Consider the following 17,739-nt stretch of genomic DNA (forward strand, 5'->3'; position numbering starts at 1 on the left):
ATGGATACCTATAAGTACATGAAATGTCTGTAAGAAAGACTTAAAAACCTGAAAACCTATATAACTGAAAAAATGCCCATCGTTTGCCTGACAAAATCTTGATTCCAAATCTGGATGAATCAGCAAGTCCTCTATAAAGGCAGGGAAACCCTGGTGCCCGGATTAAGACCAGGTAATAAATATACCTGGAAGGAGAAACCTCTTGGAGGAAGGACAATCCTGTGCGAAAAATGAAGCTGCTAGTTGTGCAGGCAGGCAACAAGCGGCCATGCCTGTGTGAGCCTGTGGGTGATCTGTGATGGTGACACCTGAGGGTGACACCTGAGCAAACGCATAGGTGATACCTGAGTGAGGGGGAACGGTGACACCTGAGTTAGCAAGTGCTGTTGTTCCAACTCAGTAAATGTTTATGAGGATAGCCATGTCAGAGATCCATAATTTATATCAACTTTCCACCTTGATCTCAGCTGGCTTCCTTCTTGTACTACCTCATATGTATTACAGACTGAGGGTATATGGCAATAACGGCAATATGTTCACTAACAAGAAACTTCTCTCTGCTGGTCTTAGAAAATACACCTTAGGACAGAGCAGTGCTATAAACTCTTCCAGGGTGAGAGTGATTTGACACTAGATTGCCCACTAACACAGTTATGACCCATAGCCATGGAAAAGGGGCTTCCTTTTAGTGTTTGATCCTTTCCCATTCAATTGGTCTAATTTCCAGGGACAACAGCATCATGAGGACCAACTCTCCTGAGACTCCAAGCCAAATAAAGGAATGACTAGGGGAAGTGGGGGCATGAAGACCACAGGGAACAGGCATATGAGAAACACTCTCCTTAGGACTCTGCTGTGGAGGGAGCTCTGGATCGGTCAAGAATAGTCAACAGTCTCAAGGGAGCCCTTCAACATGTCCCACCCACTTTTGTTCTGCATCTGCCTCTGAGATCATTGGAAAGAAGGTCTCGGCTCTCAGGTGACTATTAAAAACAGCCACAAAAGGTGCCATCCTTGGATTTTGGATACCAGGACTCAGGAGTCTGATGATCACACAAATACAAGGTCCCAGCCTTTAAATAAAATTTACCTATTTGTCCGAAAAAAAAAGAAACTGTTATAAAAAGACTCGTGTCAATGGTGGGCCACCCTGCCATTTCACACACCCAAAGTCCCTGGAGGGATGTACTGTGAAGCTGTTCTACAGGTGGTTATTGTCAAGTACCCAACTCGTCCTTCCAGGCTTCTCCCTTTGACTCTAGCCAGGCTTGTTGGATATACTAGAATGACTATGATAGCTACATGTTAGAATCACTGTGGGAGCTTTTAAAACAATAGCTCCCTTTCTACACTGCTGGTAGGAATATAAAGTGGTGCAGCCACTTTCGAAAACAGTTTGGCAGTTCCTCAAAAAGTATGACTCAGCAGTTCCACTCTTATACATATACTCAAAAAAACTGAAAACATATGTCCACACAAAACCTGTACATGAATGTTTGTAGCTCCATTATTCATAATAGCCAAAAGGTTGAAACTACATGCCCATCAACTGATAGATGAATAAAATATGGTATATCCATACAATAGAATATTATTTAGCCACAAAAAGGAATGAAGTACATTTATCAATACTTCATTTAACAACATAGATGAACCTTGAAAACATTACACTAAGTGAAAAAAGCCAGAGACAAAAGGTTACATATTGTGTGAGATATGGCCAGAATAGGTAAACTCATACAGATAGAAATTAGTGGTTTTCAGGTACGGTGCAGGGGAAATAGAGTAACTGCTAATGGTACAGGATTTCATTTTGGTGTGATGAAAATGTTCTGGAATTAAATAGTGGTGACGGCTGCACAACTTTTTGAAGATACAAAAAAAAAAATCACTAGGTTGTGTATTTTAAAAGGGTGAAAGTAAAAAAACAGATTGTAAAGTACCTTTGGACAGACAAAGAAAAAAACTAAAAAATAAATTAGTTGCCTCAAGAAAAGGGAATGAAAGGAACATTTTCACTGTAACTTTTGAATTTTGAATCCATGTGAAGGTATTATCCATTAAAATTTTTATTTAAAATATGAATCTCTCTCTCTAGCAGCCTTTACCAGAATCCATTATCATAAAAAAGCACACTAGCAGCCTTTGAAACTGGCCCCAAAGTATCCTCTCCTGCATTAGGCTTTCCCAAATGCCTTACTTTCCACTATCAAGGGACTGAGACCTTGTAGAGAAAGGAGCCATCCTCTCAGAGGAGGATTTGTATTTTATAAATGTGAAATGGCATGTTTGTCATTGCCCTTTGCCTAAGTGAAGTCAAAGTCACTCAGTTGTGTCCGACTCTTTTGAGACCCATGGACTGTACAATCCATGGAATTCTCCAGGCCAGAATACTGGAGTGGGTAGCCTTTCCCTTCTCCAGGGGATCTTCCTGACCCAGGAATCAACCTGGAGTCTCCTGCACTGCAGGCAGATTCTTTACCAACTGAACTATGAGGGAAGTCCGCCCTTTGCCTAAATCCGAGTCCATTATACTTGTGAGACAGCAAAATGAAGTCTTTCCTTGTACTTGGGCTGCTACAGTGGGGTAGTAAAAGAGGAAGATTACCTCTAAGAGGAGCTCCACGCTATCCACCTGAAGCTCTCGAAGTCCCACTATTTGTACTACGTGCTTGCTATCTTCTCTTGCGAAGAGCCTGCAGAGACAAGATCATGGTTGGTTTGGCAGAGCTCCAGTAATAGACTCCTCGTAACCCATTCCACCACTCCCCCATTTTGCTATTGAGTAGGATTGATATGCCTTCTCCCTGCCCACCCCCACACCTCCTGACTCCAGTGCTAGGCTTCAGGGGTGGTCTTTGATTGCTGTACATAAATAAATCAACACCTCTGGCTACAAAGAAAAGAATGAGTGGTTAACCCAGACCTACGCCAATCAGTGGATTCCTGGATACAGTGACTGGCTCAGGAGCTGATACAGGATCTCTGCTAATCCAATCAAAATAAAGTTATAAAGTGAAAAGCGTGTGGCCTTGGGAGCAGTGGTAGCCATTTTGCATCCACAAAGACAGTTTTAGAATGAAGCTAACACCATGGGAGATAGAACAGAAATACAAAGAAACTGAGTCTTTATAACATCTCCGAACCTCTAGAGTCAAAAGATCCTAAGGCTTCTCTAGGCTTTCTAGTTAGTTATATGAGTCAACGACTTCCCTAAATGCTTAAGCCAGTTATAGTATGGTTTTATTTTACTACTTGCAACATAAGGAGTTCTGATACATTTTTGAAGGAAGCAAGGAAGAGTTGGTATTGCAACTAAAGCCTCAGGCCTGAGCACAGTGTAATGAATGGTTACATCTACCACCACCATCAAACCAGATCTGCCAAGGGGCAGGTATTGCATCTATCAAAGACACTAAGATCATTTTCTCCCTCAGTAAGAGAGTGATTAAAATGAATACTGGAATTTCACTTCGTAGCCAAATAAAAAGATTCTCTCAAAAAATGTTTTTCTGTCTATCCCTTACCCCAAGTTTCCAAATTTTTACAGAAGGATAGGGAAACAGCCTCATTGATGCTCATGACCTCTCAGAAGACAACTCTATTGGAACAGTTGGGCTTTGGGAATAAAAGGATCAAGCTTTCAGCACCCTCACATCATTCCTGAACGTATTTCCCAGACCCTATTCCCTGAGCTCACCTCAGAAAGTTCCTCATGAATAGCCTAAAGTGTACTGCTGTATTTTCAAATCATATAAGCAAGAAGTATATTTGTACAACTTTTAATGAAAAGGTATAAAGACAACTTATCTTCTACTTTAAAGAGTTAATTTTAAGATCTATAAACTTTGGCTTTTAGCTGAAGAGGTAGACTGAGCACATATACTTCTATCTACCTTTGTCAAAGCCCCTTTTACAGAAAATATATTTTATTTAAAAACAACAGGATAAGTTATAACAGCTCTAAACAAAAAGAAAGGGTGCTATCATTGAAGCAGGACATTTCAGAAGTCTCAGAAAGTAGGAAAAAAGAGATATGAGCCAATTAACCAAAGACATTAAAAAAAAACAAAAACCCTAACATCTCCCAGCTGAAGACATTTTCAGAGTAAGTGTGAGTTTTCTCTAGAGAGCCCCAGAGACGCTTTTACCCAGAAGTCAGCATATCCCCATTCCTGTAGCTATCATCAAAGAAAGCAGAAATACAGGGCAATATATTGATGTAACTCATTAAAGAACTGTACTCACAAAGAAACAAACCACACACACACACAGCACGGCACAACAGAGGCTTTTATTCTTATACCAACTGTTCTTTAAAGGAAGTGGCCCTTTAGACTGGAAAAGGCTCCAAATAAGGGTATTAAGCTAGAAAGAGAAGCTGTGGTGGAGCTAACTTGAAGCTTCAAAACCAACACAGAGAACAGAAAAGAAAAGCATCTCTTCCTGAAAGTAACCCCAAAGTAGAACCCTTCCTTATCTGGCAGTTGTGTCATGACTGAACCCTCAACTCCAGTACGTTCTCTGAACTGTGGCATACTGAAGATCCTTTTTTTGGTTGAAATAGTCCATAGAATGGTGGCCTGCCTAAGCCCACTTCTGTGACCTCTCCAGTTATACTACACCCCACTCCAGTACTCTTGCCTGGAAAATCCCATGGATGGAGGAGCCTGGAGGGCTGCAGTCCATGGGGTTGCTGAGGGTCGGACATGACTGATCGACTTCACTCTCACTTTTCACTTTCACGCATTGGAGAAGGAAATGGCAACCCACTCCAGTGTTCTTGCCTGGAGAATCCCAGGGACGGGGGAGCCTGGTGGGCTGCTGTCTATGGGGTCGCATAGAGTCGGACACGACTGAAGTGACTTAGCAGAAGCAGCAGTGCCCCTCTGTGATGGGGGCCTACCTATCACGCTCTCCATGAACTGGAGCGGCTCCTCACCCCTACTTCCCATTCCAGTGTTGGCCTGGAGCACATGAAACTTGCACCTTTTAGACAACTCTATGGGGCTTGGATACCTTTGCAGCAGGATAGTGTCTTTCATTTGATTTGGTTTTCGCAGACTTCCACCACACTCAGCCTCAGCTCTCTCCTCTCCACCTGGTGTGGCTGCTCCCAACAGGTCTCAGGTCTGGTTAATTCTATCATGACAACCTTCTATCCCTCCACTTCCCCTAGCCCCTCTCTCCTCCCTGTTCTCCCAGTTAGTTGATACCTTCACAACTTTGTTGCATCCTACTCAGTTAAAATCATGTTTCAACCTAAGCAAAACTTTATGCCAGAATAATATAAGAGGGATTTAAAATCTGTTACTGAAAGAATACATTTCTAAAGTACTGTATTATGTTGTAAAGGAAATAGTTCAAGCCTTATAAGAGTTAAAGTCTAATATGAAGAAAATATTTTATTGATATCAGAAAACTATCATTAAGTTTACCCTAAGATTACTGAGAGAAAAGACAAGAGGAAGTGGAAAATATATTATATTATATATTTAATATAGAATATATTATATAGGAAGTGGGAAATATATTATATTATTCATAGTTCTTCCAGTATAATAATAGATCAAAAGAATAGGAAAGGATTTAAATATATGTTGGTTTCCTGACTTTCTGAAATTACGACCTTTTCAAAGACCACAATAAAAGAGACATAGTCTTTTGATGAACATTAGGATATTGATCACTTAAAAAATACTACTGGAAGGCTAATTTACATTTTCCTGTAGCTGAATTAACAGTTTTAAAAAATATGCCTCTGATTCAGGAAACTCTCATTCATAAAAGGGCACTGGTATACCAAAGCCTCTTATTAAATCCCACAATTCAGTGGGTTGTTATTGTTTTTCAGTCACTAAGTCGTGTCAGATTCTTTGTGACTCCATGGACTGTAGCACTCCAGGCTCCTCTGTCCTCCATTATCTCCCAGATCAGATCAGATCAGTTGCTCAGTCGTGTCCGACTCTTTGCGACCCCATGAATCGCAGCACACCAGGCCTCCTTGTCCATCACCAACTCCCGGAGTTCACTGAGACTCATGTCCATCGAGTCAGCGATGCCATCCAGCCATCTCATCCTCTGTCGTCCCCTTCTCCTGCACCCAATCCCTCCCATTCTTTGCAGCCAAAGATGGAGAAGCTCTATACAGTCAACAAAAACAAGACCAGGAGCTGACTGTGGCTCAGACCATGAACTCATTGCCAAATTCAGACTTAAATTGAAGAAAGTAGGGAAAACCACTAGACCATTCAGGTATGACCTAAATCAAATCCCTTATGATTATACAGTGGAAGTGAGAAATAGATTATCTCCCAAAGTTTGCTCAAATTCATGTCCATTGAGTCGATGATGCTATCTAACCACCTCATCCTCTGCCACCCCCTTTTCTTTTTGCCTTCAATCTTTCCCAGCATCAGGGTCTTTTCCAATGAGTTGGCTCTTTGCATCAGGTGACCAAAGTATTGAAGCTTCAGTGGGACTCTTGGCTTAAAAGAATAAAGAACAGATTTACAGTTTCCCACTCATACCCAGTACCTTTTTCTTCTATTTAGAAGGTCGTAAAGCTGTCCACAGTAGATTTCATAGAAGCTGATCCACACAAAAAGATGCCTTCTTGGCTGGGACACTTCCAGTTGTCTGAAGATGTCTCTGGCAGCCAGAGCGTACAGTCCTGGGTTCTGATGAGTTCCTATCATGGTATAGGTCTTTCCAGCACCTGTCTGTCCATATGAGAAGCAAGTGGCATTGCCTCTGGGGGAAGAATCATCTGTATTTACTTTTAAATTTTAAGAGAACTGCTAACACAGATTTTTAAATGACAAAAGTCAGGTGGAAAAAGAATCCTCCATAAAATTCAACTATAAAATATACAGTCCTTTAAGAAGAGGGCTTTACATTATAAAAATATAGGAGAGGGAAAAGAATTCTCAAAGCAGTATACAAGTTTTTTTTATAGAAATTTTTCATGGAACTGGTACGACCATAAGACAACTCTAGAAGATATGGAAAAAAAGACCTGATGTTAGGTGCTTTAGAGGATCTTTGAGGAAAAAAAAAAAAAATGTTAATCCTTAAAGATAAGTTCAGTGAAAGAAGTAATAGAAAACTAAATAAATAATAGAAGATCATACAATATGGTGGTGATCACTTATAAGAATATTAAGGAAGTTTAAACAGAGGCAAAATCAATAGAAGCAAAATATTTGAAGGAGGACTCAGACCTCTTTTGGCCTTAGTTTTCACTTTCATCAATAAATTACTGGGCTACTTGATTTTCAAGACCCCTTATAGCCCTGATGTCCTATGATTCTAAGTGGAAGCCACTGTTCCTGCATGTGGATATGTGTGTGTACATGAGCTGGATGGGTGTGAAAAACTGTAAAATAAGAGGTGGACAGAAAAGCTGGGAGATCAACCTGCCAGCCACAGTGTATTTTAGGAGGAGATGAGGCCAAGATTACCTGAGTACTATGGGATCCTATGTACTATGCAGTCCTAGTACTACGTAGTACTAAACAGAGAGGGAACACAATGTTATGCAGTAAGTAGCTAGATTCTTATACAGGCATCCTATGGATTGATGATAAAAGGAGCAAGAAAAATATTCTATTAATATGTATGGACACAGGAGAAGGGGAGGCTGGAAGTGGACAAACAGATGAATACACAGAAAGGACATGAAGCCAGACAGAAACCAAAGAAACAGTGATTTGACAAGAGCAAAGCAATCATGGAAGTGTGAGAATCAAGACATGGGAGCAAATTAAATGGAAGCTGTTTAGAAGCAGAGACTGGTTGGTTACTCCTTGTCTTTTAAATCATGGCTCCCAACAGTGTGGGCACTTGAATACACTGGCAGAGTCACAGTTGGGAAAAGTATTACAGGAGAAAAATGTAAACACACTGAAGAAGATCTAACAGAATAAGAATAATAAAGAACAACATCTACCTTATCTTCTGAACATTTTTGTGATGAACTTTAAATTAAAAAAAAAAATGAAGAAAGCTCTTACTACACTTTACAGAACTTAACCTAATAATTTCACCTAACTTGCAACTCTCTTATTTTTTATTGATAATGTCTTAACATTTAAATGTTAACTTATTGTAGAAACCTGCTTTCTCAAAATGCACTCCTTAAATTTGGTGCATAAGAAACTGAACCAGAAAGAAAGTTCACTTTAACCTGTTCATAAAAATACAAACTTCCATACAACCACAATAAAAAGACAACAAAAAACAGGCAAATGAAGATATCTGAGTGGCCAAATTAGCACATGAAACGGTACTCAGTGTTAGATCCTGGGGAATGTAAATTTATAAAAACAACAACAACAACAACACAATGAGATACAGTTCCATACCCATTAAACTGGCTAGAATAAAAAAGATTGACCATATCAAATATGGTGAGGGTACAGAACTTCAATTCTCATACACTGCTGTTGGGAATATAAAATAGAGCAAGGAAAATTCTTTGACACTTTCTAATAGACCTATCCAATGACCTGGTAATTCCATTTATAGATTTTTATTCAAGATAAATTAAGAGATGCCCATAAAAAGACTTGGATAAAAATGTTCATACAGTTTTATTCATAATACTCCAAAATTGGAAAGAACCCAAATGTCCATCAAAAGAAGAATGGATTAAAAAAAAACTGGAATATTTATAGAAGGAAATATTACTCAGCAATAGAACTAGTTGCATGTAACTAGTTCAAAAAACATTATGCTAAGCAAAAGAAGCCAGGCATAAGATATATATTATAATGATCCTATTTCTATGACATTTTAGAATAGACAAAACTAATCTACTGTGACAAGAAAGCAAGTCAGTGGTTATATAAGACCTGGAGGTGAAGGTAGGAGAACTTTCTGGGGTGATGGAAATGTTCTGTATCTTATTCTGGATATTGGTTACTTGGATACATCAAAACTCATCAAATCTAAGTACTTCTTAAGATCTGTGCATCTTGATGTATGTAAATTACACTTCAATTTAAAAAATAAAAGTAAAAATATCCTGAAATCAACTACCCAACATTTTCTACCCATACCTGACTACTATATATTTTAAATAGATAACAGAGCCCCACCAAGTACCTACTCTGTCCCATTTAATGTTTACTAAGTGTGAATAATTATTTTTAAATTAAAAAATACATCTATGAAAAGTGACAGTCACTTATCTATCCTACTTGAAAAAAAATTAATGAAACTATAGCTAGAATACATAATTCCTACTAGCAAAAGTTCAAACTAATTACAACCACATACATCTTTTTATTCTAAGGACTTTGATAAAATAATATTGTTGGCAGCTTATATTTTTCCACTAAGCACAGAGAATCAATATCATCAATGTAAATGAAAATTTTGAATATTTCTAAACGTTTTGTGAATCCTATAAGGAGAGACATGGAATTTTCCAGAAGAGTCTAATTTAAATTCATTAGGTCAAAACACAATTTCCTATTTAATTCAAAATAATAGAAAAGCGTAAGTATTATTTACAAAGAAATATGATTTATGGAAAATAGAAAATAAAAGGCAAGAGGAGCAAATAATTTCTATCATACCCATTGAAAATATGCTGAATGAGTGGGTGAGTAGTCTTCATGTAAATATCTTGATTAGTGCATGCCTCGTCAAAGATTTCATCAAAATAAAAAACATGCTGAAAAAGAAATTTGATTTTTAGAGAAAGAGATACGTTCTGGATTTTCTTCATCACTATTCTAGTTGACACAGGATAAAGGTGCAAATACATTTTTAACTAATAGTAACTGTCCATGACAAAGTTAGAGATAATAAGCAATTATCAACTGTCAAATGACAAGGCCTAGTTTTACTTGAAATCTCAGTAGACATGTTCTTATACTGTAAAAACTAAGCCACATGATTTTTGTTCTCTCTTAAGGGAAGTAAATTAATGAGTGTTAACAGTGAGCCAATCCTCCTTAAGTCTAGGAGAGGAACTGAATTCTATGGAGATTATTCTCATAGCCCAGCCTGAGCATGCGGGAAACATGAGCAAAGAGGCAAAGCAGGAAAGCACAAAGAATGTTTAGAAGACAGGGAGGATTTACTGTGTTTAAAATACAGGATACTGGCAGGTAGAAAAGTGAAAATAGCAGGTGAGAATAAGGAGTTAGGACTATATTGTAGGGGTCTTGGGACACCAGCATTAAGGGAGAGGAGGGAATGCTTTTATTTAATTTAGTGAAAGTGGGAAGGCAAAAAACTTTGCAAAAGAGAGGGATGAGCTGAGCCATTTTATTGGAAGACTAATCTGCCTTATATTGTGCATGGATTGGAAACATGAACACTAGTGGTTAGGTTAAAGAAAGAAAAGGAAATTCGCTCAGTCATGTCTGACTCTTTGCGAACCCATTGGCTGTAGCCTACCAGGCTCCTCCATCCATGGAATTTTAGATTAGGTTAAGAAGAGTCTAAATTAGACAATGACAATGGAAATAAAAAGAAATGAGAGCATGAGAAATTTGGCAGCTGACTGGATGTGATAGCTGGGGAGAGAAAGGAATCCAAGCTTATTCCCAAATGAAAAACCATGGTAATCTGAAAGAGAGGTAGGACACCCCATTAAGTTGTGTCTGGAAAGTGTTAGTTCAGCAACCATAATTATTTGCCTAATTTAGAATCTTACCATGTTGGCAGCCCAACTATATCTGGGTAAAAAATCCTAATGATTTCAAGTCTGACTGTAGTATCATAATGGCAGTCCATACATGATGAATGAGAGATGAAGTCATATTTTATACTACCTTTTGGGCCTACTCTAAATATTCAGTTAAGACAAAATTTTATTTTTTTGCAATAAACAAAACTTTTATTCAAACAACTGCAGTACAGGGCACAATTCAGATTTTTTTAAAAAATGGAAAGGAAACAGGAAAAATATTTTCAGCACTTTACATCTTCATACAAGTGTTACGGTTTTGTGTCTACATTCATCCATTGAGCACTGAATCCCCTAGATTTGAGATCTTTCATCAAAATTGGAACACTAACATAGAAGGTTCCTTTTACAAAGGTCCATGTTCTAGCTTTGGTTTTTCCCTAAGTAAAAAACAAGGTCTGTCTGCGTCTTGAGCTGCTTCTCTGGTGGAAATGGGTTTAAGCCAGTTTACTATGGGTCACTGTACCCCAAGTATGATTCTGTTTCATATACATTACTTTAGAATGGAAATTTGTTAGGTCATTTGAGAAGAAATTGGAGCCACAAAGTCAAATATATCAATAGAAAAAATTCTCAGAGGAATCCCTTGGCAGCCCAGTGGTTAGGACTCCAGCTTCAACTGCATGGGTAGGGAACTAAGGTCCTGCAAGCTGCACAGTGTGGCCAAAAAAAAGAAGAGAAAAAAGTCTCCGAAAGTTAGGAGGTGAGAAAAACATGAACCTGTGCAGCAGGACAAAGAGATCTGTGAACTTTTAGTGTTCTGAAAAATGTGACTGATTTTAAGAACAGTAAAATGTAACTTTGAAGCTGGGTCATAGGTAGATGGCGGTTCATTATACTTTTGATGAGGCTTGAAAATGGCAATAATAAAGAGCAAAATACATTTCTAAAATCTGATTTTAATGGACATGATTTATACCTAACTCATAAACAGGTCTTTAAGCAAGGAGACAAATCCATTCTTTGCTCAGAAATCACTGTATGTTTTTATAGTTAAGTATGATATCTAAATTAAGTATGATATCTTACTGCCAAATTCAGACTTAAATTGAAGAAAGTGGAGAAAACCACTAGACCATTCAGGTATAACCTAAATCAAATCCCTTATGATTATACAGTGTAAGTGAGAAATAGACTTAAGGGACTAGATCTGATAGAGTGCCTGATGAACATGGATGGAGGTTTGTGACATTGTATAGGAGACAGGAATCAAGACCATCCCCATGGAAAAGAAATGCAAAAAAGCAAAATGGCTGTCTGAGGAGGCCTTACAAATAGCTGTGAAAAGAAGAGAAGTGAAAAGCAAAGGAGAAAAGGAAAGATATAAGCATCTGAATGCAGAATTCCAAAGAATAGCAAGGAGAGATAAGAAAGCCTTTCTCAGCGATCAATGCAAAGAAATAGAGGAAAACAACAGAATGGGAAAGACTAGAGATCTCTTCCCTGGTGGCTCAGAGGTTAAAGCATCTGCCTCCAATGCGGGAGACCGGGATTCAATCCCTGGGTTGGGAAGATCCCCTGGAGAAGGAAATGGCAACCCACTCCAGTACTCTTGCCTGGAGAATCCCATGGATGGAGAAGCCTGGTGGGCTATAGTCCACGGAGTCGCAAAGAGTTGGACACGACTGAGCGACTTCACTTCACTTCAGAGATCTCTTCAAGAAAATCAGAGATACCAAGGGAACATTTCATGGAAAGATGGGCTCGATAAAGGACAGAAATGGTATAAACCTAACAGAAGCAGATGATATTAAGAAGAGGTGGCAAGAATACACAAAAGAACTGTACAAAAAAGATCTTCACGACCCAGATAATCACGATGGTGTGATCACTCACCTAGAACCAGACATCCTGGAATGTGAAGTCAAGTGGGCCTTAGAAAGCATCACTAAGAACAAAGCTAGTAGAGGTGATGGAATTCCAGTTGAGCTATTTCAAATCCTGAAATATAATGCTGTGAAAGTGCTGCACTCAATATGCCAGCAAATTTGGAAAACTCAGCAGTGGCCACAGGACTGGAAAAGGTCAGTTTTCATTCCAATCCCAAAGAAAGGCAATGCCAAAGAATGCTCAAACTACCACACAATTGCACTCATCTCATACACTAGTAAAGTAATGCTCAAAATTCTCCAAGCCAGGCTTCAGCAATACATGAATTGTGAACTTCCAGATGTTCAAGCTGGTTTTAGAAAAGGCAGAGGAACCAGAGATCATATTGCCAACATCTGCTGGATCATCAAAAAAGCAAGAGAGTTCCAGAAAAGCATCTATTTCTGCTTTATTGACTATGCCAAAGCCTTTGACTGTGTGGATCACAAAAATTGTGGAAAATTCTGAAAGAAATGGGAATACCAGACCACCTGACCTGCCTCTTGAGAAACCTATATGCAGGTCAGGAAGCAACAGTTAGAACTGGACATGGAACAACAGACTGGTCAAGGCTGTATATTGTCACCCTGCTTATTTAACTTATATGCAGGGCACATCATGAGAAACACTGGGCTGGAAGCACAAGCTGGAATCAAGATTGCCGGGAGAAATATCAATAACCTCAGGTATGCAGATGACACCATCCTTATGGCAGAAAGTGAAGAGGAACTTAAAAGCCTCTTGATGAAAGTGAAAGAGGAGAGTGAAAAAGTTGGCTTAAAGCTCAACATTCAGAAAACTAAGATCATGGCATCTGGTCCCATCATTTCTTGGGAAATAGATGGGGAAACAGTGTCAGACTTTATTTTTGGGGGCTCCAAAATCACTGCAGATGGTGATTGCAGGCATGAAATTAAAAGATGCTTACTCCTTGGAAGGAAAGTTATGACCAACCTAGACAGCATATTGAAAAGCAGAGATATTACTTTGCCAACAAAGGTCCATCTAGTCAAGGCTATGGTTTTTCCAGTGGTCATGTATGGATGTGAGAGTTGGATTGTGAAGAAAGCTGAGCACCAAAGAATTGATGCTTTTGTACTGTGGTGTTGGAGAAGGCTCTTGACAGCCCCTTGGACTGCAAGGAGATCCAACCAGTCCATTCTAAAGGAGATCAGTCCTGGGTGTTCATTGGAAGGACTGATGTTGAAGCTGAAACTCCAGTACTTTGGCCACCTCATGTGAAGAGTTGACTCACTGGAAAAGACTCTGATGCTGGGAGGGATTGCGGGCAGGAGGAGAAGGGGACGACAGAGGATGAGATAGCTGGATGGCATCACCGACTTGATGGACATGAGTTCGAGTGAACTCCGGGAGTTGGTGATGAACAGGGAGGCCTGGCGTGCTGTGGTTCATGGGGTTGCAGAGTCAGACATGACTGAGCGACTGAACTGAACTGATTATATCTAAAGCATTTTTGGCATTTCTCAGGAAAATTTTTAAAAATGAAGAGAAATAAATGTGGGAATAAACTGGTTTTGGTTTTCCTTTATTTCACTGAGTATATGGCTATTCTCCTCTTTCTATAAGTGCTCTTTTGAAAGCACTTATTCATTAAAGGAATTAGTTATCTTTCCATCTAATAGAACTGAAAATTGATTTTTCATGGTAAATTGATGGGGAAAAAATGGAAACAGTTGCAGATTTTATTTTCCTGGGTTCCAAAATCACCGTGGACAGCGACTGCAGCCATGAAAGTAAAAGATGCTTCCTCCTTAAAAATGCTATGACAAACCTAGATAGAGTATTAAAAAGCAGAGACAACACTTTGCCGACAAAGGTCCATAATAGTCAAAGCTATGGTTTTTCCAGTAGTCACATACCAATGGAGGAACTGGACCATAAAGAAGGCTGAGTGCCGAAGAATTGATGCTTTTGAACTGTGGTGCTGGTGAAGCATGTTGAGAGTCCCTTGGACTGCAAGGAGAACAAAGCAGTCAACCCTAAAGGAAATCAACTTTGAATACTCGTTGGAAGGACTGATACTGAAGCTGAAGCTCCAATACTTTGGCCACCTGATGAGAAGAGCCGACTCACTGCCAAAGATTCTGATGCTGGGAAAGACTGAGGGCAGAAGGAGAAGAGAGCAACAGAGGATGAGATGGTTGGATGGCATCATTGATTCCAGTTGGTGATGCCATCAAACTCAGTGAGCTTGAGTAAACTCCGGGAGATAGTGAAGAACAGGGAAGACTGGTGTTGCTGCAGTCCATGGGGTTGCGAAGAGTCAGACACAACTTAGCAACTGAACAACCACAATTTTTCCTTCCAATAGAACTAAAGTATTGATTTTTCCAATACTTCTTTAAGAATCTCTCATGAAAGATATGTGAGCATGCAACATTACTATTATAATTCATAAAGTCCTCTGCATCACATACACTTTCATTTGACCATATTTTATTAATGAAGTTTGGTTAACATTCACTTCATGGAGTTACCTGGTGGCTTAATGGTTAGAATTCTGGCTTTCACTGCTGTGGCCTGGATTCAAGCCCAGGTCAGGGAACTGAGAGCCTGCAAGCTGCTCTGGGTGCAGCCAAAAAAATAAAAAATCACTTTAGCCTTGATATGATAAGAGTTGCATAGCTTATTTTTTAAAGAAATTTTTTTTTCAGATTATAAATGTATTTCTAAAATATCTCTGGAAAGATACACTTAGAATATCGGTTGTCCTCAAGGACAAAATGAGATTAGAGACACTCTTCATAGCATGATCTATATCCTATTCAAAAGTTCTGATTTTATTGATATAAGAGTAATAATCATGATCACAGAAAAAAATTTTAACATGGATTACAACAGATAAGAAAATCAAATTATCTGTAAATCTTACTACCCTGAGATGGCCACTACTGACTTTGATATATTTCAGTACCATCTTTTTTTAATCTATATATATTTTCCTTTATTTAAGAAATTGGGGATGAAAGAAACAGGTCTGTTTCCTTGTTTTTTTCACTCATTATGTTGCTATCATAAAATTTAATGGTTAAGTATGACAGCACAATGTATGTATATGATCACACATATTAAGTAACAAAACATCTGAACAGATAAGATATTTAATTAAAGGACAAATAAACCTAGTGTTTGAATACCTGAATAAGATTAAAAATAAAACCCAAAGAATCTAGGATCAATATTTACTTGCTATGTTTGCTATGAACCTCCCTTTTCTTCTTTCTACTTAAGAAAGGTGGAGAGGGGAGGAAAAAAGGCCTCTCAACACAGATTATAAGCATTGACAAGTAATGAGTTTGACCTATGACAGCAAAGGTCTAAAGTTCAAACAGCAGAGAAAGAGCTATGGAAACTATGGATATTCAATAAGTATTGACCAATGGTAATGACAAAGAAGTAAGGTTATTGTGTTTTGGGATAATGGAAAAATACAAAAGATAAAATGATGCCTCCTTGAGGGAATTACTGTGACAGAAGCATCATTAAGGCAATCTTGGGTAGATGGTGACTGGAGAGGGCTATTACTATGGCTATAAGTAGCCATGGAACTAGATAGCATTACACCTAATTGGTCATTTGGACCATCTTCAATATAAATACCTCCCACCTAGAGCTAATAGATTGTGCACTGACCAGCAATCAATAAGGCTGTTAAAGTGACTGAGTTGGTTAGACAGTGGCCTAGTAATTTAGTGCCCATAGAAAGACTCTGTGCATTGCTTTGACTGTTACTGAGAAACCCAATTTTGGTAAGCAAAGAAAACAAAGAACAATGCAAGTGTTAAAGAGGGGAGAGTATTAACAACCTGACTTCAGTGTTAAAGGATTTATTTCAGTAGAGTAAAATCTCAGCTGACCAAGGTGAATTGTCTGCACACCAGATTACTCACCACCTTTTTTTTTTCTTCTTCCTACTAATCACTGGGTTTTGTACTTTTTTTTCCTTACGCCACTTGGCTTGCAGGATCTCAGTTTCCTGACTAGAGAATGAGCCCAGGCCATAGCAGTGAAAATGCCAAATCCTAACCATGAGACCACCAGGGAACTCTTAGTCACTGAGTTTTGAAGTAAGAGACAGAGAGAATAGAATGGACATAATATGAACATTCAGGGAGGCAGATTCAGAGTAAAAGAAACTCTGAATTCCCAGATCTTAATAGATTATTCATAATTGCTTCATGATTTTAAGAGTGCCTAAATTATAATATCTTCCATCAATGGGGTTTGCTTCTTTCATAACAGACTGAAGGAATTATTGAAAGGGTACCTAAGAGCTGGGAATAAATTCATTTTGATATCAAATTCTTTGTTATTAGACTTAATCATCCTGGCAGGGAGTGAACATTTCTTTTTTTTTTTTTTGAACATTTCTTAATGTGTTTGAGCTACCAGTGTTTTACTTAAACCCACATACATGTTCAATGTGAAATCACATTCCTGGATTATCTTTACTCACTGCAATCTACCTTATACAAAGTGGCCTGTTCAGGAACCCAATTTCTACCAACTTAACTCTATGCCTAAACATAATTAAGAATCAAAATAAGCAGCTGGCTGGCAACCTGGGGCCATGTTGCTCTCCATCTTTAAACTCCAGACTTGCACTCAGCAGAGTAAGTTCACACTGAGAGACAGGAGAGAAATGAGACTATGTGACCATCTCACAGTTGGTCTGGGGCAACTCAGTGACTGTCCTTCCTACCAGCAGTTCATTATCTAAACTCTTTTTATTCTCCCATTTGCTCTTTTATGACTAAATATGTATAATTAAATTCACATAAAGCATGGTAAGTGAATGTATGAAAGTGAAAGTGAAGTCGCTCAGTCATGTCCGACTCTTTGGGACCCCATGGACTGTAGCCTATCAGGCTCCTCCATCCATGGGATTTTGCAGGTGAGAGTGCTGGAGTAGATTGCCATTTCCTTCTCCAAGGGATAGAACCCGGGTCTCCCGCATCGCAGGCAGACCCTTTACCGTCTGAGCCACCAGGGAAGCCCAAGTGAATGTACAATGTATAATGCAACTCTATTGCACGAGAGAGAAGGAATTATGCTTGCGTTATTTCCTACTGCACTACATTTTTTAAAAATGAAGGCTAAGTGTTATCAGTGATTAATGCAGTGTCACATAGAATGAATGCCAA

At 38.7% G+C, this 17,739-nt stretch overlaps 1 protein-coding gene across 3 annotated transcripts in view; it reads right to left on the minus strand.

Annotated features, from left to right (window-relative positions):
* The window catches only part of KIF24 (kinesin family member 24), a 72,306-nt gene that overhangs the window by 26,607 nt on the left and 27,960 nt on the right, over positions 1-17,739 (minus strand). For all 3 annotated transcript variants that reach the window (XM_061425954.1, XM_061425955.1, XM_061425953.1), the window contains exons 5-7: positions 9,585-9,682; positions 6,538-6,753; positions 2,609-2,696 (exon numbers count right to left, since the gene is read on the minus strand). In XM_061425954.1, the coding sequence (XP_061281938.1) occupies positions 2,609-2,696; positions 6,538-6,753; positions 9,585-9,682 (402 nt within the window). The remainder of the gene's footprint in view (positions 1-2,608; positions 2,697-6,537; positions 6,754-9,584; positions 9,683-17,739) is intronic.

The sequence above is a fragment of the Bos javanicus genome, chromosome 8 (genome assembly GCF_032452875.1).
Source record: "Bos javanicus breed banteng chromosome 8, ARS-OSU_banteng_1.0, whole genome shotgun sequence".
Classification (NCBI taxonomy): domain Eukaryota; kingdom Metazoa; phylum Chordata; class Mammalia; order Artiodactyla; family Bovidae; genus Bos; species Bos javanicus.